Source organism: Scyliorhinus canicula, chromosome 4 (genome assembly GCF_902713615.1).
Source record: "Scyliorhinus canicula chromosome 4, sScyCan1.1, whole genome shotgun sequence".
NCBI classification, from domain to species: domain Eukaryota; kingdom Metazoa; phylum Chordata; class Chondrichthyes; order Carcharhiniformes; family Scyliorhinidae; genus Scyliorhinus; species Scyliorhinus canicula.
The window spans coordinates 148874260-148898016 of NC_052149.1; the positions used below are offsets into that span (position 1 = coordinate 148874260).

Here is a 23757-nt window from a genome sequence, read left to right on the forward strand (position 1 = left end):
GGCAGTGTGAGTAGAAAGCCAGAAGTCAATGACAGAAGCGCAGCCCTAAGAGCCTGAACCAAGTGTCAAGAAAATCAATGACATCACACAAATGATCAATGTCAATGAGTACATAGTCGAAGGCCATATCCTACTAACTGCACCATTAGCCTTAGCCACTGTTTATTTCATTGCACTGCAACGAACAAAGATTTTCTGTAATTTTGGATTCATACCTCACATTCATATCCTTAAGCTCGCCGATACACCAGGCAAACTCACCCTCACAGCTTGCACACGCTGCTAGCTATTTAAGCAATGTGTGTAAGTCTGCAAGTACTTGTCCTCACTCTGTTTGCTCATCTCTGGCAAGAGGGAATGAAATGAGTTATCTTTCTTTGATTAGAGAGCCTAGGCAAATGGCTTGAAAAAGAGCACACTTCAAACTGCAAGCTGTGCTGTTCTATTAATATTTGGACGGGCATCAAAATGGATTACAGTTTGAAACCAAACTGAGTGACAAACAGCAGCACTTTGCTCATCTGCTGTCCCTTGTGGCTGCACGAGATAAGGAGATAGAGAAAATGGCAAACAAACCCACCTCCAATATACAGCGGGGAGTTCAGGCTTAGAGTTGGTTGCTTTTGCAGCTTCCCCAGACTCCGGGGGATTCCTTTATCCACCACCAGACTCAGCGATTGGTTCATCATCATCAGCTCAACGGTGTGGAACTGCCCATCATTGATTGTCTCCACACTGAATACAGGAAGGTGGGGGGAAAAAAAGCATAAAAATAAAACATCCAGAAAAAACAGCTGCAAAGGATTAACTGAAGCAGAGGAAGATCGAGGCAGATTGATCGAGCAACGTCACTTAGACAGATTATCTGCCCATTAACACATTGCTGTTTGTGACAACTTGTATCCAAGCAGACTCCTGAGTTTCCCACATTCCCACAGTGGCTACACTTCAATAAATATTTCACCGACCGTCAAACACTTTGGGATGTCCCGAAGTGGAAAAGGTGTTCTATAAATGTGAGCTCTTTCTTTCTGTACTTGTTGGTCAGGATAGATGAGGGAATGGGAGATAACATGATAGCAGTGTGCTGCAAGCAACTGCTCCCCCCCACCCACCCCTCCTTCATCAGTGTGGCAGCTATATTGCTTCATTTCACCATTGCTTGCTGTCAATGACAACCTTTCAAGGAGAGACCTCACAAAGATTTAATCCTGCCTCCTGGGAAAATGCTGGGTAAAGACAGGCTTAAAAAAATTAAACCCCGGAGCTGGGAGCAGGACTATATTGTGAGCAGGGCACCAGATGACTAGTTCACCCTATTCCATTACTGCAAATGGCAGAAGTTTCGCTCTTTGAAGTTAAATTGAGCTGCATATCAGATATACACACAAACTCACCAGAGGTCGCAAAACTCGTATTTGCCTTTCCATTAACAATTTTAACAGAAAACCAGGACATCAAAGTACATGTCATCAGTTCAAGTACAAATATTAAAGACAACGATTGTGAGGAATTAGAGACCGACGCAACACACCTTCTCTGCGGTAGCTGAAGATATTATTGCACTGCAGTGACTTTATTAACTTGTTGTCTCAATGTAAAGCTATTCATGTAAACTGATCGAACACAGATGATAGACAATCAGTTGTAAAGAGCTCAGAAAACTGCTAAAACAGCTCATGTTGAGGCTTTTGATTCTGGATGGATCCGCTCCATGAGAAGGTGCTGCCAGCTGATTTGGCCACAGATGAATTGGCAACACAAAAGTGCAAATGGCAGCACAGCATTTCATGGAGGTCTTGTATGTGACGATCAGTCAAAGATTATCTGCCAGCAAGGCTAGTAATCCAGAGACCCACAGTTATTCGCTGGGGACCCAGGTTTGAATCCCACACAGCAGATGGTGAAATTTGAATTCAATAAAAAAAATCTGAAATCTGAAATTAAAAGTCTAAAGGTGACAACGAAACCATGTTGATTGTTTTAAAAACCCATCTGGTTCACTAATGTCATTTAGGGAGCCAACTCTGCCATTGTTACCTGGACTGGCTTACATGTGACTCCAGACCTCAGGGATGTACAATTAATACTGGCGCAGCCAGCGATGCCCACATCCAAAGAACGAATTTTAAAAACTCAACGCAGGAGGACAGAAATTTGGAAATGAGCTCAGTTGTTGCGTTGTCTATCATTCCATTCAATGATAGCACTCATCGTCTTTTGCTCGCACCAGGAAATGTCATGGATGTCATTTTGTGCATATTGGGAACCAGTCCCTGCAGGTGGTCTGAGTCTCCCTTCTGTACAGAGTCCCCCAAAATGCAAATAGACGGGCTCTGTTCTATGCTAAACACAGACCCACAATTTCATTAGACTATAGAACACAGGCATTGGAGAGAGCCAGGATAAATTTCATAAAATCAGCACAGCCGGAGCAGAGTTTCAGCTAAGGTATCACCTAGCATTTGGAGCTATGTTCACCTCCAAAACAATATATGCCCAAATGCCCAATCACCAATGCAAGTGTTAAATTGTAAACTCTACTACTGAGATCAACCACCTTCAGAGTCAAGGGATTTGGGGGGGTGGGCGACAGTATGGTGTTGAGACAGAAGATTAGCCATGATCATAATAAATGACAGAACAGCTCGAAGGGCCAAACGGCCTATTGCTACATTCTATGTTTCTAGACCACCACCAGAGAAAGATAAACTGACAAAGGTGCATACCCAGATGTTGTTACTGGGCTCCAGTCTTACGTTTCAGAATTTTCGATAAACATTTTACAACAACAAATTCAGGAATTAAGGTTGCGTATTAAAATAAAATTACTTCATACAGGTTTAAAAAGGCTACTGACATAAAATTTCTGCTTTAAAACATGACAAGTCTGTTTATTTAAAGCACAACAGATAAAGTGAAGGGCAATTATCTCAACATCTCCCTTCAAACTCCCCCATCCTGATCCAATAAACAGGAAGGCTCTTTGATAACAACAGCAAATATCCTGATTAAACTCATGCCCCTAATTAGGGGTTAGGGTGCTAAACAGGTGAATATCTATGCATCATATTTGGCAGCGGGAGATTCCTGATGATTCACAACAATTTTATTGCGGTACAATGGTCCAGTGCAAACTCTGCTCTCCCTTCCGGATTCTCTCTCTGTCCAGAAGCCTCTCATGGGCGGCGGGGCATCAACTGTTGAGATAATTGCCCTTCATTCAATCCACTGTGAAGCTAGTTTAGTCTTAAAGGAACCTGCATTTCTATTGGCGGGAAAATCGCAAGCGCAATGGCGGTTTTTCGCTGGGTCACCTGCTGGATGTTGTCAAGGCCACCAGGATGTCCTCTGTGGTTGCAGCAGGAGGTCCATGAAAGCCACCACTCCGGCTTGGCAGGTGATGGCTTCGGCAGTCAGTGCAAACATGGCACAGAGAAGTCAGGTAAAGTTAAATGCCCCATCACTCTGCCATCTTCCAATTTTGGCTCCAGCTCTCTCATGACCCTCTCTGAGACAGCCTTTCCCATTCTGACCCCGAGGACTCTGCCAACCTGTACCCGCCTAGTCATGTGTCGGACTGCATTCTTTTCTGTTATTATCCCCATTTTTATGGAGGCCTTGCTCCACGGTCCCTTCCATAGCAACAATGGATTACTGCTGGTCCGGTAGGTAGATCCTTGCCTTTGATTTCCCCCTGAGAGCAATGTGGTGTTGCCTGCAAAGGCTGGTGCTGAGTCGTTGCATCCCATAAGCTGCACAATTAAAGCATAAACTTCAAAGTCATGAGTGAAATGCTGATGGCCAGCTGCACGTTGTTTATATTTGATTGTGAAACATGTTGGGCTAATTACACGTCGAAGTGACCTCTTGATCCAGCATAGGCGTGATGGGTATTCATCATATTCAAATGTCCTTCCCGTCATTGCGTGACGGAGAACACGCAATGCTATTATGTATCAGAGCAGACAATAGGACCCTATTTTCTCGCTAAAGTGGAACAGGTTTTCATGCTCCCACAATATTTTCTACTCTCTCTCCCCCTGCCCACCATGACATGCACCTCAGATGGGTGTGGAAAATTCCAGTCTTATTAAGTCTCGAGTGACTGCAGTGAAACAGAATGTGGAATGGAGCAGCTTAGCAATTCATTTTTGGCCTCAGCTCACCAAATGTTTCAATCCAAGTTTGAGAGATCGAAGAATGAAGTTCAGAGTGTTTGAGAGAAGGGCGGCACGGTGGCGCAGTGGTTAGCACTTCTGCCTCACAGCACTGAGGACCCGGGTTTGAACCTGGCCCCGGCTCACTGTCCATGTGGAGTTTGCGCATTCTCCTTGTGTTTGCCTGGGTCTTACCCCCACGACCCAAAGATGCGCAGGCCAGGTGGATTGGCCACGCTTGATTACCCCTTAATTGGAAAAAAATAATTGGGTACTCAAAATTTATTTTTAAAAAGAGGGTATTTGAGAGAAAGACACCATGTGTGACATCCTCCGAATATTCATGCCGACAGGATCTACCGGTCCCGCGGATGGTACACCCTCACCCTGGGTAGCCCAGTGGCATAGGGTGGATTTAATGGGAAATTCCATTCACAGCTGTGGGACCAGAAGCTCCTGGGGCTGGTTTAGCTCACCAGGCTAAATCGCTGGCTTTTAAAGCAGACCAAGCAGGCCAGCAGCACGGTTCGATTCCCGTACCAGCCTCCCCGGACAGGCGCCGGAATGTGGCTACTAGGGGCTTTTCACAGTAACTTCATTGAAGCCTACTCATGACAATAAGCGACTTTCATTTCATTTTTCATTGGCCAACAGCAGGTTGCCTTCCCCCGCCGAGAGATGCGCCATGAGAAGGCCAGAGAATATTTCCTCATATCGAGTTTGTACCACAGGGAATCCTATTGCTGGTTTATACTTTCGTACTGTCAGTTGTCGTGCAGGGCTGATGCACTCCTCATTGCAAGATGCAAGGTCTCTTTATGGCAGTGAGCAGTGGTATTAGGTATGAGAGACTATCAAAAGCAGACCCAAAACTTGGAATAGCCGGTGAGAAGCAGCACCCCCAGGGAGCTTGGGTTTTCTAACTTAGCTGCAAAATTTGCTGTTTGACTGCAGTGCTATTTATGTGCAGTGATTTTACGCAGATGTGGAAGGTAGGACAACAGGATAGACAGCCAAGTTAACCAATCTCAGAAAACAAGAAGCCTCAGATAAGTCAACATTTTCCTGTCAAAACCATCCAGAAAAAAGTGGGCATACAAAAAGGCCCATAGAGAAACATGAGCATTGTTTTAAATAGCCTCTTTGTTTTTAAACGTGTGAATTCTTTCAGAAGCTCCCCCCCACTTTTTAATGGACATAATTCCAATTCCCACGGATAGCTTAAAGGTTCCACTGTCTTGTTTAGACGGAGTAGGATTTGGTGATAAATCTCCCTGTTCTCAGTTAGACGGAGACAGTGGCTTGGCACTGGATGAAGGGGAGTCGACCAATATTTTCTGTCTTTATTTCATGGCATTCACCCTGATATAATGATAGCCACAGACGCAAAACAGTGTATCCTGCTCAGCAAAGCAGTAAAACCTGCTGCTGAAGCCTTTCAAGTGACTGGTTTTTCACAGAACATACAGCTAAATTAGATCAAACACCCACCAAACCAATCATTGGTTTTGGATTAAATTAAAATAATTGTTTGCTTTCAAGCTGTGGTTTGCGTTTGCCTCTTTCTGCTCTTCAGATACTAGCATGGAGGTGAGTTTTTCAAATAGTAAAGGACACAGTTAGTGGCTCCAAGTAACTTGTCATAATGCACATGGTTGTTTTAAAGATGAGCTTCTGTCCTCTTATTTGCTATTTCACGGAGCCCACCTATTTCCACCTCTGTAACATTGTCCGACTTTTCCCCTCTGTTCATCTGCTGCTGGAATCCTCATTCATGTCCTTATTGCTTCTCGACTTTCCAATGCATTCCTGGCTTGTCTCCCACATTCTACCCACCGTACAACCTTGTGCACGCTGACCTATATTGGTTTCTGGTCAAGCAACATATTCACTTCAAAAGTCTCATCCTTGTTTCCAAATCTTTCCATGGCTTAATACCTTCCCTTTGACTGTAATCTCCTCCTGCAACAAAACCTTGTGAGATATCTGTGCTCCTTTAATTCTGGCCTCTTGAGCATTGCAATTTTAATCCTTTCAACACCTCTCTGCCTTCCTTTTCATCTTTAGGACAACCTGCTTCAGACAGGGCTGAGAAAGAACTGAAACCCCAATGCCCTTCCCTTACTGTCCATAATCAATGTGTTTTTTTGAAGAGAAAGATGTGTGTTTCTTAATCCCTGAGTGTATGGTCAATTTGAATAAGCAGCAGCAAGCTTTCATGGGTTTAAATAAAGATTATTTATTCATGCATTCCCCCCAAAGGTCACTACGTCACTCACTTGGTACTCACACACAAACTCAATAGAAATAATGTTAAAGAGAATAGTGTACACTTACAAGAGCTAAATATAGAAACATAGAAAATAGGAGCAGTAGTAAGCTAGTTGGCCTTTTGCACCTGCACCACCATTCATTTTGATGAAAGAAAAGTTTGTAATTCATATGTTTGGCTCATATTAGAAAAAAGCATATATTGCGGGTCTGGTGAAGAAGGCAGTTTTACTCCTGAAGGGTGCTGTCAGTGGATTCAATAGCCAGAGTCGTACTTTAGGATTGCTGCAGGATTCCCTTGGAGAGATTTATTTTCAGCAGGTTCCGGGGTTAGTCACTTGTAGCCTTCTTGTAAAGAGGTCAAGTTTCTGTACTGGTGACTTGAAAAGGAACAGGATATGAGGCCTTATGATGTTGCAGTCTCCAGTTTTATGGCATAGCTGTTATTTTCTTTGTTGCTGCAATTTCTTGCCATATGGTTTGCAGATGGGTTTCTCCCTGGTCCTTGGAGTAATAGGCTTTATTATCTGAGGACAGTTTTGATTAGGTGACCATATGATCAATAGTTTTATTGTCCACCCAGAAAGATCTGAAGTTCAAAGTCATTGACAAGCAATGGGAGATGGGTGGGGGCCATTCACACCTACCCATGTTTAGCTGCTTTATCTCTTGTTAAATATTACCCTTGGAGACAGCCGATCTAGGACTCCATAGATTTTGAGTTTTGGATCGGCCCACAATCAATAGAGGATGTGAATTCCATACATGGCTTTATCTTGGTATGTCCATTCAAGGGAGGCCCTGCACCCGTGGTCATTATATTAGGAACTTTCCAGAGATTTGATGTGGTTCTGGCTCTATGCGGAAATTGCAAAAGTCACTTGACTCTCAGCAGCCATTTGTGTGGCACAGTGGTTAGCACTGCTGCCTCAAAGCGCCAGGGACCCAGATTCGATTCCGACCTCGGGTGACTGCCTATGGGGAGTTTGCACTTTCTCCCCGTGTCTGCGTGGGTTTCCTCTGGGTTCTCCGGTTTCCTCCCACCGTCCAAAGATGTGCAGGTTAGGTGGATTGGCCATACTAACTGTCCCTTAGGGTGGGGTTGCAGAAATAGGATGGGGGATTGGGCCCAGTGTGGTTGTTCAAAGGGTTGGGTGCAGACTCGATGGGCTGAATGGCCCCCTTCTCCAATGCAGAATTCTATGATTTAATATTCATTTCAAAAATAAAAGCCAGAACATTCTACACCGAAGACAGTTCATGTTTAAATTTATAAATATGACTTGCTTTTACTGGGCATGATACACTCCTCTTTATCCAAGCTTATGTTCATGCAGACTCCACCGTGTATGTCTCAGTGCCATATTTTTTTTTATAATACACCTATGAAGCACCTTGAAAATGTTGTTCCGGACACTATATAAATTGCTGTAGTGCAGGTTCAATCTCCATTTTGCACTGAGTTGATTAATCTCAGCAGGCAATATTTAGGGACTATTCTTGGAGTCAGCACCTTTGCTATGGCTGCAAGGGGAAGGAGGAGTAAAAGAGAACATATTCATTTTTTAAATAAAAGTCCAATTAAAGGGCAATTTAGCGTGGCCAATCCACCTACCCTGCACATCTTTGGTTTGTGGGCGTGAGACCCACGCAGACACGGGGAGAATGTGCAAACTCCACATGGTTAGTGACCCAGAGCCGGGATCGAACCCGGGTCCTCGGCGCTGTGAGGCAGCAGTGCTAACCACTGTGCCACCGTGCAGCCAAGAGGCAACATATTCATGGAAAGGTATTTCGTAAATGTCTTTCTCCTTCCCCCCCATTGGTTTACCTGTGTACAATGTGTTGATAGAGGATGACTCGCTCTTAAGGGCCATCACTTTTCAGACAGCATCATTGAGTCGTTTTCAGGGACCCCAAGATGTCACTCGGAGACATTGTTGAGTCATTTTTAAGTGTAATCACTGAGTCGCCTTTGCATGACACCATCATTGTGAATGTAATGAATGACTCCTTTTTCTCAGCAGACAAAAAGAGAATTTGCCACTTTCTCGCAAAGGCACTGTCCTTTAACAAAATTGTGTTCTTCCATCAGTTAGATATGCGTGCTCTTTTCATGTTGAAGTCAATATGGCTCTTGACCTACTTTACACCTCAATGGCACTTTTCAATGCTGCAGTATTATTATGTGGCCCCATAATACTGTCACTTACCATTAATGTAGCATGTCCAGGTTATGTCAGCAGAGGATTAACTGTTCCTATCGCTGCCACAACAACAGGCTTCAGTCAAACACTGTGACCGCACTAATTTAGATTATAGTCAGTTTACTGTGGACTTGTTTGTTCGAATTCTGCTTTTGATTAAGTTCTGTCAGAAATCCCTACTTTGAAATGAATAGACTGATCAAACTGATGATAATTTAGGCAGATTCCAAGTACAAACTGTAATTGCTTAAAATAGCACAGTTTGGGCCAGGTGGAATATCAAAATATAAAAAATCATACCGTACCTCAAAATTGTCCACTTCCAATTTAAACAGATACGGGTCAGAGTGTGGGAAAATAATCTGCTTCCAGTGGGAGGTTTGTCAATTTAAACATTCAAATGATATTGCTTCCCTCACCTTTAACCAGTATTTTTACGTTTACCTGGGCCTGTTAAGTTTTCCAGACCATGGGGAAGTTGGAGTGCAAAAAGAAGCACGGGTGACTGTATCAAACAGATAAGGGTCTTTCCACGCACCTACTGGATCCGGTATTTATACATCACCAACCATCTGTGATTAGATACCTGCCCCCATACCTTCTGCCCCTAACACTGGCCTTCAATTTGCCGTGGGGCTCCAATTTCCTTGCCTCAGATGTGCCTCTGATCTTCCCTTCCCCCAGCAATTTGGTTGGTATCAGGCAGAAAACAAAGATAAAGAATAGCAATCAGCACCTGGGAGGCACCCAGTTTATGGATTTCCCGACCTCAAATCTGCCCTGCCACACCCACACCAACGCGACTGGCATGACAAGGGATCATAGTCCCAAATTCTGAACGAACATTTTGAAATTTTAAATAAGATAAAGAATATACAAGCAAAAATTGGTTGAGTCTTCAAAGTAACTAGTTGCTGGAGTTCCTCTCTGGATTATACTCAGTCGCGAGAGAAACAATAGAATGTTGCACGATTTTTCGGACAGAGCAATTTTGAAGGAGAGATGCAATGCATATAGAACTGCAATCTCCTGTGGAGATAATGGAAGCTGATTATATCCTAGACAGATTTATGCTTTTTCCCTTCAGGAATACATAAGAAAAGGCCTATAAAAATAACTCCTTGGTCTTTGTATGCTAGTTTGGTGTTCTCGCTCTATCGTGCTTCTGTATGCTGTGACGGTCACGGGTGAAGAACATTGACTCGGCATCACCGCTGCTGGCAGGTAAAACATTTTCTTTTGCTCTGATTGCTTGAAGCAATTCACAGTTCAGCAAAAATTGGTGGGGTGTAAATAGTGAAATGAAAATGAAATGAAAATTGCTTATTGTCACGAGTAGGAGTTAGGGGCCTCACGGTAGCTGGGGCCTCACGGTAGCATGGTGGTTAGCATCAATGCTTCACAGCTCTAGGGTCCCAGGTTCGATTCCCGGCTGGGTCACTGTCTGTGTGGAGTCTGCACGTCCTCCCCGTGTGTGCGTGGGTTTCCTCCGGGTGCTCCGGTTTCCTCCCACAGTCCAAAGATGCGCGGGTTAGGTGGATTGGCCATGCTAAATTGCCCGTAGTGTAAGGTTAATGGGGGGATTGTTGGGTTACGGGTATACGGGTTACGTGGGTTTAAGTGGGGTGATCATTGCTCGGCACAACATCGAGGGCCGAAGGGCCTGTTCTGTGCTGTACTGTTCTATGTTCTATGTTCTAGGCTTCAATGAAGTTACTGTGAAAAGCCCCTAGTCGCCACATTCCGGCGCCTGTTCGGGGAGACTGGTACGGGAATTGAACCGTGCTGTTGGCCTGCCTAGGTCTGCTTTAAAAGCCAGCTATTTAGCCCAGTGTGCTAAACCAGCCAGTGAGGAGGATAGCCTTAGATTACAGGAAGATTTGGATAGGGTAGTCAGATGGGCTGATCATTATCAAATGGAATTCAATCCTGAGATGTGTGAGGTGATGAACTTGGGCAGGACAGACAAGGCAAGGGAATATATGATGTACTGCAGGACCCTGGGAATCACTGAGGATCAGAGAAACTTTTATATGCACGTGCATCAGTGCCTTAAGGTAGCGGGGGCAGGTAGATTTGGTGCTTAAGAAGGCATATGGTATACATGCCTTTATTAGCCAATGCATAGAGTTTAAGAGCACGGAGGTTATGCTGGAACTGTATAAAATGGAATTAGGACACAGCCAGAGTATTGTGTGCAGTTCTAGAATCCACATTATAGGAGGGATGTGATAGCACTGCCAAGGAGATGTACCAGGATATTGCCTGGGCTGGAGAGTTTTAGCTATGAAGAGAGATTGGATAGACTGGGGTTGTTTTCCTTGGAGCAGAAGAGATTGAGGGGAGACGTGATTGAGATATATAAAATTATGAGGTGTATAGATAAGAGTAGACAGGAAGAAATATTTCCCCTTGGTGAAGGGATCAATGACCAGGGGCATAAGTTTAAGGCAGGAGGTTTAGAGGGTTATGAGGAAAGATTTTTTTTCACTCAGAGGGTCTGAAAGGGTGGTAGAGGCAGAGGCCCTCATAACATTTAAGAAGTATTTACATGTGCAGTTGCGATGATAAGGCATACAAAGCTTTGGGCCAAGTGGTGGAAATTGTGTTTAGAATACTTAGGTGGTTGATTTTGGTGCAGAAGGGCCTTGTTTGTGTTGTAAACCTCTATTACTCTAAAGCCACCGTCATAAAAGGAAACAAGATAACTCCTTCAGATAACTTGCAGAACCAAGAATCTCCAAGCCAACTGGTCAACTGCCAAGATCAGCACTACCCAAATCACCCAACTAAACAACCACAACGTTTCACCATCTACTTCTCCAGACAAGCCAAAGACTGATTCGTATATCTTTCTGACTTTTATTTTTGGACTCACTTCTCATTTCTAATCTCTGTATGGATATTGCATTTTATTACTTTCTTCTCACGTTTTAGTAATTGATATGCACATTCTTTCTTTAACGCAAGAAAGTCTAGCTAAATTGGCTCCTTTTAAAACAGAAATATATTTGGACTGGGAAAGTATATCCTTTTTAAATTAAGCCTGTTGGGACAAATCGAGGGGGTTGAATAAATAGCTCATCCCTCGTCACCCAGGAGTATAACAATTTGGGGGTATCACATCCGGAATTGTAACAAATTGGTGGATCTCATCCAAGGACTGGTCACAACACAACCCACTACCCCCCTGCACATTCCGTGACTTATAATTTGTATCCAGCCCCAAGACTTACATTCATACAGCAACTTATCATAGCCCTTGAAAATACATCGACATGCTTTGCATACAATTAATTTCCTGAAAGTGATGGAACTTTAGTGACCTCATTTCCATATGAAGCATAACATCCCTCCCATCTGTTCAGCTGTCAGCAACCAGTTGGATATCCACCAGAAGACCACCAAACATCAGACAAGCTTAGTCACACCAAGGACAAAAGGGCTTCAATTATTGTGTTCAAAGACATTGATACATGCTGGATCCCACAACAGCTTCAAGAATCAGATGCATTTCCTTCCCTTCCTGTCCCTCCCTTTCTCCTGTTACAAACTGTGCCAAGCACTTACACACATATGCTCAGGGGAAAATGATCACGCATTCACCGGAACCATAAGTAAAACAAACACATACCAACTAACCCACCACAATGGGCAAATGTACACCACCACCAGTCACTACTCGAGTCACTTCCAGCCACTGCTTAAAAAACAATGTGGCTTTTTGCTCTGTTGAGAAACAGCCACATTCGAATAGAAGCCAGTGTAAATCTTGCAAGTTAGGATTTCTTAGTTAATCAGATGTGGGACAATTTAAAACAGCTAGAATCACCTCTCCACCCTAAATATAGAGATTTTATTATAGAGTAAGGACATACCATTCTAACCTGCAACATCTCAGATTGTAGAGTAAGGATATACCAGTCTAAACTGGAACATCTCAGATCATTACAGAGTAAAGATATACCAGTCTAATCTGGAACTTGTCAGATAATAACAGAGCAAAAGTATATCAGTGTAACATAGAACATAGTAGACACTTACTTTGGTCATCAAATTCTTCAAAATAATTACTGTAGCCTTCAGCACCATTTTAAAACTTGGGAGTCTAATCAAGAATGCTCATTTTAAAGAGTCTTCCCATTACGATCCCTTTATTAAAGAGTGAGGGCTGGATTTCCATGGAGTATTCCTGACTCCGCAGACCGTTAAAAATGGTGGGTGGGATGCTGATGCAGCGGTCCCACCATAATTTTGAACACATCAACTTTTTATTGGCATCTGGAAGGGGTGAGGCTCGATTCATAGAGGGAATTCAAAACACAGCAGGGCCATTTGAAAGTGATACTAAATTAAAACTGGCCCCATTTTGACTGCTACAAGGGTCTCAACTTGCAGCACAGACGTCATGAATTGATGGAGGAGATGTAAATGCTCTTGAAAAAGGGATAAGTTATGTTTAAGTATCATGGTCTGAAGTTTTTTTTAAATCTTCTGCTCTTTAAACATGAAAACAAAACCATGCTTAAGTGCAGGTAAGAATAAAAAAAAACACCTTCTACTGGACTGCTTTAATTCAAAAAAAATAAATTTAGAGTGCCAAATTCATTTTTTCCAATTAAGGGGCAATTTAGCGTGGCCAATCCATCTTTGGGTTGTGGGGGTGAAACCCATGCAAACACAGGGAGAAAGTGCACACTCCACATGGACAATGACCCAGAGCTGGGACCGAACCTGGGACCTCAGCTCTGTGAGGCAGCAGTGCTAATCACTGCATCACTGTGCTGCCCTTGGTTGGACTGCTTTGATTGACAGGCTATTGGGGTAGGTTAGAAATGAGCTAGCATCTGGTTGTTGAGTTTAATAATAATAATCAAATATTTTTATTGTCACAAGTAGGCTTACATTACACTGCAATGAAGTTACTGTGAAAAGCCCCTAGTCACCACATTCCGGTGCCTGTTTGGGTACACTGTGGGAGAATTCAGAATGTCCAAATTACCTAACAAGCATGTCTTTCAGGACTTGTGAGAGGAAACAGGAGCACCCGGAGGAAACCCACGCAGACACAGGGAGAATGTGCAGACTCCACACAGAGAGTGACCCAAGCCGGGAATCGAACCTGAGATCCTGGCACTGTGAAGCAACAGTACTACCCATTGTGCTATCATGCTGCCCACTTTCAATATAGCACTTTGCTGACATTTCCCAAAGGGCTATTATTATTCATTATAAAAGCTTTGCTGAGTTTCAAAAGCTACAATGATCTCAGCAGGGGGTTCTCAGTTCAGAGTTTGATTGATAGTTTAAGGAGGCTTTTAAAGGATGAGCTGCCTTTGATATGTGGTCTGCATAGAAATTTGTTTACATAACAGATTAACCACTTGAGAACACATAAGAGCTTTGAACAGGTTTCCATGAATGGAGGTTTTTTTCACTATCAAGTGTGTATGAGTGAGAGATGTATTTGATTATTAGAGACTTAGTTTTTCTTCTCCACATGGTTCCTGAGGTTTGTTCATGGTGGATACTGGGTGAATGGCTCTTGAGGTGGCATGAGGGTGAGGTATGAAGGGCCACAGGGAACACAGCAAGGGGGTGGGCGGGGCATGAGTTGACATGCTTGTTGGGGGTGGTGAGAAAGTGTGAAGGCTAGATGGCTTAACAGCTTCTACAGCAGCTGAGAATTCCTAGAGAACCGAGGTGGGCTTTCTTGCCAGCCCACCTCAGCATTCACCTGGTCCCATGGCCACCCAAGATCTGCTTCCAGGGTCAGTGGGCCATCTCTACCCTGACTGGCCTCCTCAGAACTAACAAATGGGTAGTCAAGGGGTCCTGAAGACCTAGGCAGGTCTGCCGAGTTGGGAAAATCCCTGATTTGAGCTACCTGAATCGGTAGCGGAAATCCAGCCCAGAGTCTAGATCATCTCTCAATCCTGAGTCCAAATGATTATTATAGACTTCAAGACTCTTTTAGTTCTCATGTTTCTGTGGAATTACTGAATCCTTGGGCGTGGGGCGGTGGCACAGTGGTTAGTACTGCTGCCTGCAGCGCCAGGGACCCTGGTTCAATTCCAGCCTTTGGGTGACTGTGTGAAGATTACGCTTTCTCCCCATGTCTGCGTGGGTTTACTCCGGATGCCCCGGTTTCCTCCCGCAATCCAAAGACTGCAGGTTAGGACGATTGGCTGTGCTAAATTGTCCCTTAGTGTCCAAAGATGTGCAGGTTAGGCGAGGTGATGGGATTACGGGGATAGGGCAAGGGAGTGGGCCTAGGTAGGGTGCTCTTTCAGAGGGTCGGTGCAGGCTTGATGGGCTGAATGGCCTCCTTCTGCACTGTAGGAATTATGTTGTTCTCTCGTTCTTTACTTAAAGCAACGGTGGAACAGTCGGAGAACTCTCCCAGAAGAAAAAATGTTCAGACCAGTATTCTTATTTCCCCGCTTTACTATTCTTTCCTTCAGCTGACAGCATCTAAGATTTAACAGCCAGGAGATCTTGAAATGACAAGAACTGATTTGAAGTTGACAGTATTTTGACAGAAGGAGGGTGCAGTCCCCCTAAATCACCACCCGAGGGAGGAAAAAAGAGTTTTTAGAATGCAACATGGTGGAACATTGGGAGAGAATGGAATGTTAGTACTATCAGAGGCTATGAAAAAGCCAAGGTAGTGCTGAGGAAATGAGCAGGACATCTGCAAGCAATTATTCAATGCAACCTGCCATGTGCAGTTTTCCAAGAATATTTGCAAACCTTTACTGAATTCAAAACAACCTTTCATCGGGGAAAGTGGGTGCCCTAATTTAATGAAAAGCTTTCTTGGATCAGCCTTTTGGGAGCTACGTTTTTAAGACTTATTCCCTGGCTGGAGGGAATCTAATGTCTGATTGCTTTCCTTACCAGTCCTGATTTAATTTGACTCAAATATTTAAATCTTGCTCCATCTCTCTCTCGCTGAGCTAACAAGATAACAGTGTGACATTTAATAAAAGGGTAACGCGTTAACCAATGGAATTATTTTCAGCGGTGAGGGCTCGACGCAGGTATGAAGGCATTAATCTTATGTTAATGAGATGTCACTTTGAGTGACGACCTCATTCTTTATCAATATAACGTAATTAGAGTTCACGCTGTTTTTGTCCAGCTCTGAGCTTTTATGGATGTGGACAATCTATAAAAGCCATCTGATCGGGGAGCAGATGGCTGTCATCGTGACATTTATGAATCGACAGATGAGGGCAGGTGTCCACCCAAACTGTCACCATAGACGCAGCTCCTGTATAATGAGCTGAAGTGTATGGTAATTAGTATTAATGGCATGCTTGTACAGTATTATACAAAGTGCTGCTTTTTCACATTAAACACTTCATACACAATAGATTGATCAATTCTTTCAGCTTAACAGCTACAATTTAGATATTTTAACAGCAAATGTCCTATGAAATTGATGCTTAATCCCAAAACATTACATCCACACACTTAACTGCTGGTGTTTTAACCTCAACAAGCCTTTTTCGTCTGCCTGTGAGAACCCAATAATAAATTCAACATCTTGTAAATAAAGTTACTTTCTGTTTCACCCTACAAATTCGTACATTCAACATCATGGCTTGATTTCATTGCATTCTCAGCTCCACTGCCTAGCAAGGAGAGGCCAGAGCACAACAGGGCCAACACCCTGGATTTACTGTCATGGGGCAGATATCCTGCACTCAAGATCCAGGGTCCAGTGGCTCTCCTATGCCTTCAGTCCTCAGAATGTCCTGCCATTGTGCTCAGGTACTCAGGCAATGGAAGGAAAAAAAACACAGCTTCACCCCTGTAACGTAAAAGGTAGTTTAGCCCTCTAAAGTACTCTCTAACTTAATTCTGCCTGCTAGCACGGTGACACAGTGGTCAGCACTGCTGCTTCACAGCGCCAGGAACCCAGGTTCGCCTCCAGCCTTGGGTGACTGTGTGGAGTTTGCACTTTCTCCCTGTATCTGCATGGGTTTCCTCTGGGTGCTCCAGTTTCCTCCTACAGTCCAAAATGTGCAGGTTAGGTGGATTAGCACATGATCAATATGCGGGGTTACGGGAATGGAGGGGTTCTGTGAGGGCTAGAAAGAATCCAGCACGAGTTTGTAGGGTGAGACAGAAAGTAACTTTATTTACAAGAATTTGTACATCGGGCCATTAGTTCACTACTAGTTCTCTCTCTAGCCAGTCCCACACTGGTCAGCTTTATTTATACTGTTGCACTGCTAATGATTTCCCCAGCCCCTCTCATTGGGGGAGTTCATATTTCCCAAGTAATATGTTGTAACCAATTGTCCCCAGCCAATAGGATCTGGGCAGGTTATAACAAGGGGTGAATAGGCCTAAGTAGGGTACTCTTTCGGAGAGTCGGTACAGAACTGATGGGCCGAATGTGCTCCTTCTGCACTGCAGGGATTCTGTGGTTCTGTGATTAGAAGCTTCTTTATTAAAAATGCTTTTATTAGGGTTTTTCTTTTTATACAAAGCAAAAGATGAGCGTGAATATGCACCGAAACGATATACATCGGTTATCACTCATTATATACATCAGTTACAATTTGTATTTCTCAGTATGTGCCTAGTTTTGGCTAGGCACCCTGCTCCTGACTTCTCCCAATCCCTCTCCCCTTCCCATTTTCTGGCATGCCTTCTTTGCTTGTTGGGTCTTCCAACCTGGTCTTTTGGTGGCATGGTGCTACGTGCACTATTAAGTGTTGGGTATGGTTGGGTTCTGTTGTTCTTTGTTCCCTCCCTCCCTCCTTCTGGCTGCTCTAATACCCTGAAGACTGCCACTCACGGGCTGGCTCCATCCTCATCCCCACAACCTTGGACATCGCCTCGAAGAAGACTGTCCAGAACCCGACAAGTCTGGAACATCACCAGTACACCTGGATGTGGTTGGCCATACATCCTTGGCACCGTCCACATTTGCACTCTATCTCCGGCAAGAGCCTGCTCATTCGGGTCCTGGTTAAGTGGGCTCTGTGTACCACTTTCAGCTGCATTAGGCTTAGCCTTGAGCATGTGGAGAAGGAGTTGACCCTGTGCACTGCTTTGCTCCAGAGTCCCCACCCTTTTTCAAACCCGAGGTCCTCCTCCCATTTTTCCCTTGTCTTGTCCAGTGGTGAGCGTGGAATAGAAGCTTCTTGAGAGTAATTTTGCCCAGCCCACTAAACTGTGATTGGCAATCTGAAGTCAACTGACACAAATTGGGCAGATGCAAAACTTACCTGTACACAGTCGTGGGGGGATAGCTTGATGCATCGTATATCAGCCGAACATGTCCCTGATAGAGTTCTAGAGCCAGAGGGTCATTGTCACCTTTGTACAGCAATAAACCGTTGTCCTTGTCAGTCGCAACCTAACCATACAGGGAGAAAATACGTTAGACCAGATTTTATTATATCTCCCGAAATGTACACTTTATGTCTGTCCTATCTTCAGCCTGTTTGTTGCTTCTCATTTTATGTGCTCTGCTCATCTCCTTCCCACATTCACACACTTTCTGGATAAATGGATAGGCAACAACCGTGATTGTTGGTGGTGGTCTCCAGCATATAACCCAAGCCTACCTGAACTATGAGCCCATGGTGTGTCTTTGTTGAGAGTGCTTAATTAAATACCTAACTTATATTGTAACTGATCTCAGAGTAACTGCTGGGAAATTGCAGGGACTGTCCCATGATGTGGGTCAATGCAGAGGAGGTTCTGGTTTACACTTGGACTATGCTTTATCAAGCAGGCAATTCCTGTTGCAAACACTGAATGCCTAGACTCTTTAGTGAAAACTGTTTTTTTTCCTCATTCCGTGACGAGCAAAACTCACACACATAAAAGTGCAGCAATGGATTCTAAACTGTCTACCATTGGATACAATATCTTGTTGTGGAAACACCCCCCTTATCAGCCTGATTATCATTGAAGTAGCTTGCAGCCTATTATCATTGCGGCTATTCAGATGAACACGATGCCTAAAGATGATGAGACAATGAATCAGTATTTAACATCTCTTGCAGGTTGGGAATATACAGTGAATGGTAGAACCCTCAAGAGTATTGAAAGTCAGAGAGATCTAGGTGCACAGATCCACAGGTCACTGAAAGGGGCAACACAGGTGGAGAAGGTAGTCAAGAAGGCATACGGCATGCTTGCCTTCATTGGCCGGGGCACTGAGTATAAGAATTGGCAAGTCATTTTGCAGCTGTATAGAACCTTAGTTAGGCCACACTTGGAGTACAGTGTTCAATTCTGATCGTCACACTACCAGAGGGATGTGGAGGCTTTAGAGAGGGTGCAGAAGAGATTGACCAGGATGTTGCCTGGTATGGAGGGCATTAGCTATGAGGAGCGGTTGAATAAACTCGGTTTGTTCTCACTGGAACAACGGAGGTTGAGGGGCGACCTGATAGAGGTCTACAAAATTATGAGGGGCATAGACAGAGTGGATAGTCAGAGGCTTTTCCCCAGGGTAGAGGGGTCAATTACTAGGGGGCATAGGTTTAATATGCGAGGGGCAAGGTTTAGAGCAGATGTACAAGGCAAGTTTTTACACAGAGGGTAGTGGGTGCCTGGAACTCGCTGCCAAGGAGGTGGTGGAAGCAGGGACAATAGTGATATTTAAGGGGCATCTTGACAAATACATGAATAGAATGGGAATAGAGGGATACGAACCCAGGAAGTGTAGAAGATTTTAGTTTAGACGGGCAGCATGATCGGCACGGGCTTGGAGGGCCGAAGGTCCTGTTCCTGTGCTGTACCTGTCTTTGTTCTTTGTTCTTTTGCACAGAAGGGATAGGATTCCTGTAGAACATGGACATGGGACTTGAGGCATATACCACACTATGGGCATGATCTACCAAATTGGAACAGGGACTCGGCCAGGAAATACCGGGAGAGGTCTCCCCGGGATTCACGACGGCTGCTACATCTCACAAGATCTAACCAGATCTTGTGAGACATTGTGTTCTGGGCCCTGACCACAATGGACAGGACCCAGTTTTGCAGAGTTATGTGGGTTTAAGAACCCACTTAACTGTGCTGACCTCGGATCTAATTGGCTACCAGCATCTATTGGCATTCCCAAGGAGACCCCAGCCGGGCATCGATTAGTACTGGGTCCAGACAAACATTGACCAGGCGGAACGGCACCTGGGATGTTTCCCAGTCTCTGAACAGCCGGTCTGGCCAGTGAGTTCAGCTCTTCAGTTGAAGTGTGGGCTAGTCCGGAGAGTAACTCCCCAGGGCCCCAGGGCCCAAAGCAATGACTCAGCGTGGTTAGACAGTGATGGGAAACTCACCGACAGAGCCAGGGAGAAACTGCCAGCCAAACCCATCTGAAATGACACTAAGAAACTATTCCATTTCCGTTAAATCATACCTATGAGGGGGTCGTTGAGCCCCTCCTCACATGGGAAGGGCACCCCCAGACTCGATACCTGGCGAGGGAAAAATGCCAGTTTAGCACCTTGGCACTGCCAGCCTGGCACCCTGATTGGAAGTTCCACTTGGGTGGCATCCAGGTGGTACTGCCAGACTACCATGTTGGCAGTGTCAGGGTTCCTAGGTGGAACCGGCAGGGCCATGGTACCACCCTGCCCGTAGGGCAACCACACGTAGGCCTCCAATCTCCTTGGAGACCCACCAGGGGTCGTTCTGTCTGGTCCCCATTTGTGGGGACTAGTATGAATAGCACTCGGCTTAGATCTCTGAGGCCATGGGTTGAGATCCCAGGGCCTTGGTAGAACAGGCAGGTGCATATTAGAGTGAGACTAGTGGCCTCACTCTAATATGCCAAACACTCACTGGATAGATCCCAGAAGAGGTATATCCTGGCACCCACCAGCCATGTCACTCCCCCATTACAGTGCAGCCAGTAGATTGCGCCCATTGTGTTTCAGCTTGGCAAGAAAGGCACCAGGCATTTTGCAGAAAAGCAGTTTAGTTTTCGATTGGGATATGAACAGACATCCAGCATCTACGCTCGATACAGTTCAGTTAAAGGTCTGTCTGTAGACAGACTAGCAATTACTTTCCAAATAGTTCAGACTTAGTTGTGCGGCTGGAAGGCAAGTGGAAACAAGTTGAGAAGCAGCTTTGGAAGAAATACAGCCAGAGTTCTTGCATTGATATGACAGGATTCATGTCTATCTCTTAAAACAGCCTCAAAGATCATTTCTTAAGCCAATATGCCTTAGTCTGCTAACAGTGTTTAAAAGTGGATGTTGACCTGAGATGGTTTTGTCGTTTAAGTGGGAATGAAGATAGTAGTTAAGGGTTATTGTGCCACTATATTGATTAGCATGGTGTAAGGGGTAATTGTAAGCTAATTTCTTGTGTGATGATAAAGATATTTTAATTTATGTTAGTAATAAAGTTTGTTTCAATATACCATATCTCTATTTTGGGTGAAATCACTCCTGAAGTGAGGCATCCTTTCCTCAGAGTCTTACAAAATAAAAATAAAAAAATTGGGATTTCTGTCCAGTATCTTAGCCATTATTGAGGCCTGGTCCGCGGTTGTAATAAGTGCCACAGGAATTAGTGCTGGGCCCTCAGCTATTTACAATCTATATCAATTATTTGGATGAAGGAAGTGAATGTATGGTAGCTAAATATGCTGATTACATCAAGGTAGGGAGGAAAGTAAGTTACGCAGAGGTAGAGAGGCTGCAGAGGGTAATAGTGGGTGGGAAAAAACTGGTAGATGGAGTATAATGTGGGTAACTGTGAACTTGTTCACTTCGGCAGGAAGAATAGAAAAGCAGTGTATTATTTAAATGGAGAAAGGTTGCTGAACTCGGTGGTATAGATGGATCTTACATGAATCACAAAATATTAGTTAGTGTGGATGCACGTAAAGTGATTAAGAAGACAAATGGAATGTTGGAGCTTATTGGGAGATGAATGGAATATAAAAGTAGGGAAGTTTTACAGTAGCTGTACATGGCTTTGGTAAGACCACATCTGGAGTACTGCGTGTAGTTCTGGTCTTCTTATTCAAAAAAAAAGATATAATTGCTCCAGATGGGGCTGAGAAGGTTCACTTGACTAATTTCTGAGATGAAGGAGTTGTCTCATGAAGAAAAGTTGAACAGGTTAGGCCTATACCCACTGAGCTTTAGAAGAGTGAGTGGAAGTCTTATTGAAACATATAAGATTTGAGGGGATTTAATCGGGTGGATATCGGGGAGCTGCTTTCTCTCATGGGGGGGGGGGACTAAATCAAGAGGACAAAATTTAAAAATTAAAGGTCTCCTTTTTAAACCAGCGAGGGTCGTTGGTGTGTGGTACCAGAAGATAATGGAGACTGGGTTTTTGAATTTATTTAAGGCAGTTAGACAGATTATTAATAGGCGAGGGAGTCAAGTGTCATAAGAGGCAGACAGGAAAGTGGAGTTGAGACCAGAGCCAGATCTGCCATGATCCTGTAGAGCAGGCACCAAGGGCCAAATGGCCTATTCCTGCTACAAAGCTGCTTCTTCCAGTTACAAAGGTTAGAGTGCTATCCATAAGCTACTAAGCATCCATTTTGGAATAGTTGTTTCAGGAGAAGCATGTTGAGCAGGAACAGGATAGAACACTGAGCCTGGGTGATACTCCCCCCCAACAAAATAAAACACCATTAGTTTGTGTTGCGTTTTCCCACAGGCCTCCAACATGGTCAAGGTGTGGACACTTGGAGCCTCATCAACTGACAAACAAACAGACAACACTTTATGGAAAACCAGCCATTTATCTTAGGCTTCTGGTCTTCAACGTTTTTGCCCACTGATGCGCCACATGATTTACCAGCAAAATAGTCAAAATTATGCAAATGAACTGAGTCTGTACAATGGAGCATGATCTGCTCATAAGTACATATGCATGGTCAGCAAAATGCAGGTGCAGCGCCTGGTAATCCACATTTAATCAGCACCTACACCCCTCTGGGACTCAAAAGTCACTCTGTTGAAATCCCTACCTGAAGTGAGATATTTGCTTGCGGCCGGACCTGGGAGGCGGACAGCATCACATAAGAGTCCTTCCCAATGAAGTTGACGGTGACAAGTTTCTCGCACCTCTGTCCCGCGAAGCCGGCCAAGCACTGGCAGACAGGTTCACTGTGCACCTCGATGCACTGAGCACCATTTTGGCAGTCGTAATTGTCACAGGGGCTGGTGCGGGGCAGGACCATGGGAGGGTGAATCTCACAGAACAGTCCGCTGAAGAAACGAGAAGAGCACAAACAACCCAGTGTGAGTTGAAGAATAAACATGACGATAATCAAAAGGAGCTGATTGGAGACAGCAGCATCATTTCTGTATTTTGAGATCAATAATTAAATTTTCTTCAACACATTCTATACAATGAAACCATTTACACCCAGTACCAATGAATAAGATGCTTATTGTTTTGACAGAGAGGGTAGCTGTACCATGAGTGGTATAAATGTGGAAAGAGATAACTAGTGGGGTTTCACAGGCATTGGAGCAAGGATGGTCACTGTTTAGACAGGAGGTAGATCTAACTGTTGGAGATTTGGTTCTTACAAATGGTGTCTTGTAGAGTTGAATAATGCTTTTGCACATAATGAGAGTGTTGATGTCACGAATTACATGCTTGACTTCAGACAAAAGAAGTTGAAAAATGCTGCTCTTTTTTTTTCAGAAGTGCTTCACACACATGTGCCTGAGTAACCAATCGGTTCTTCACAGTTATAGATCACCATGAAAGGCACTGAGCCGTGATGGAAAATGTGTACAGATATTACATACAATAATCTAGTAATGTCATCTATGGCCTCAGGCTGTGACCATGTATACTTCACTGACGTTTTGATCTCTCACTTCACAACACAAGAAGAGTCGGACATTATGCCAACAAAACCATTTATTTTAAATGAAATCAGAGCAACCTATGCTCATGAATGTCCAGTGTAGCCAACCTCAAAGCTTTTCACACATACCGGTTGAAGGTTTCTTTTACTCGACTATTTTTTCTGGTACATAGGGGTAGGTGGCAAGGTCAGCATTTATTGCCCATCCCTAATTGCTACAACTGAGAGCTGTGGGTCTGGAGTCACATATAGGCCCGACTGGTTAAGGATGGCAGATTTCCTTCCC

General features: G+C 44.2%; 1 protein-coding gene across 1 annotated transcript in view; it reads right to left on the bottom strand.

The window, feature by feature from the left end:
* Positions 1-23757, bottom strand: part of LOC119965073 (slit homolog 3 protein-like) — a 758703-nt gene that overhangs the window by 58479 nt on the left and 676467 nt on the right. The window contains exons 31-33 of the mRNA XM_038795337.1: positions 22617-22857; positions 17887-18017; positions 581-735 (exon numbers count right to left, since the gene is read on the bottom strand). Of these exons, the coding sequence (XP_038651265.1) occupies positions 581-735; positions 17887-18017; positions 22617-22857 (527 nt within the window). The remainder of the gene's footprint in view (positions 1-580; positions 736-17886; positions 18018-22616; positions 22858-23757) is intronic.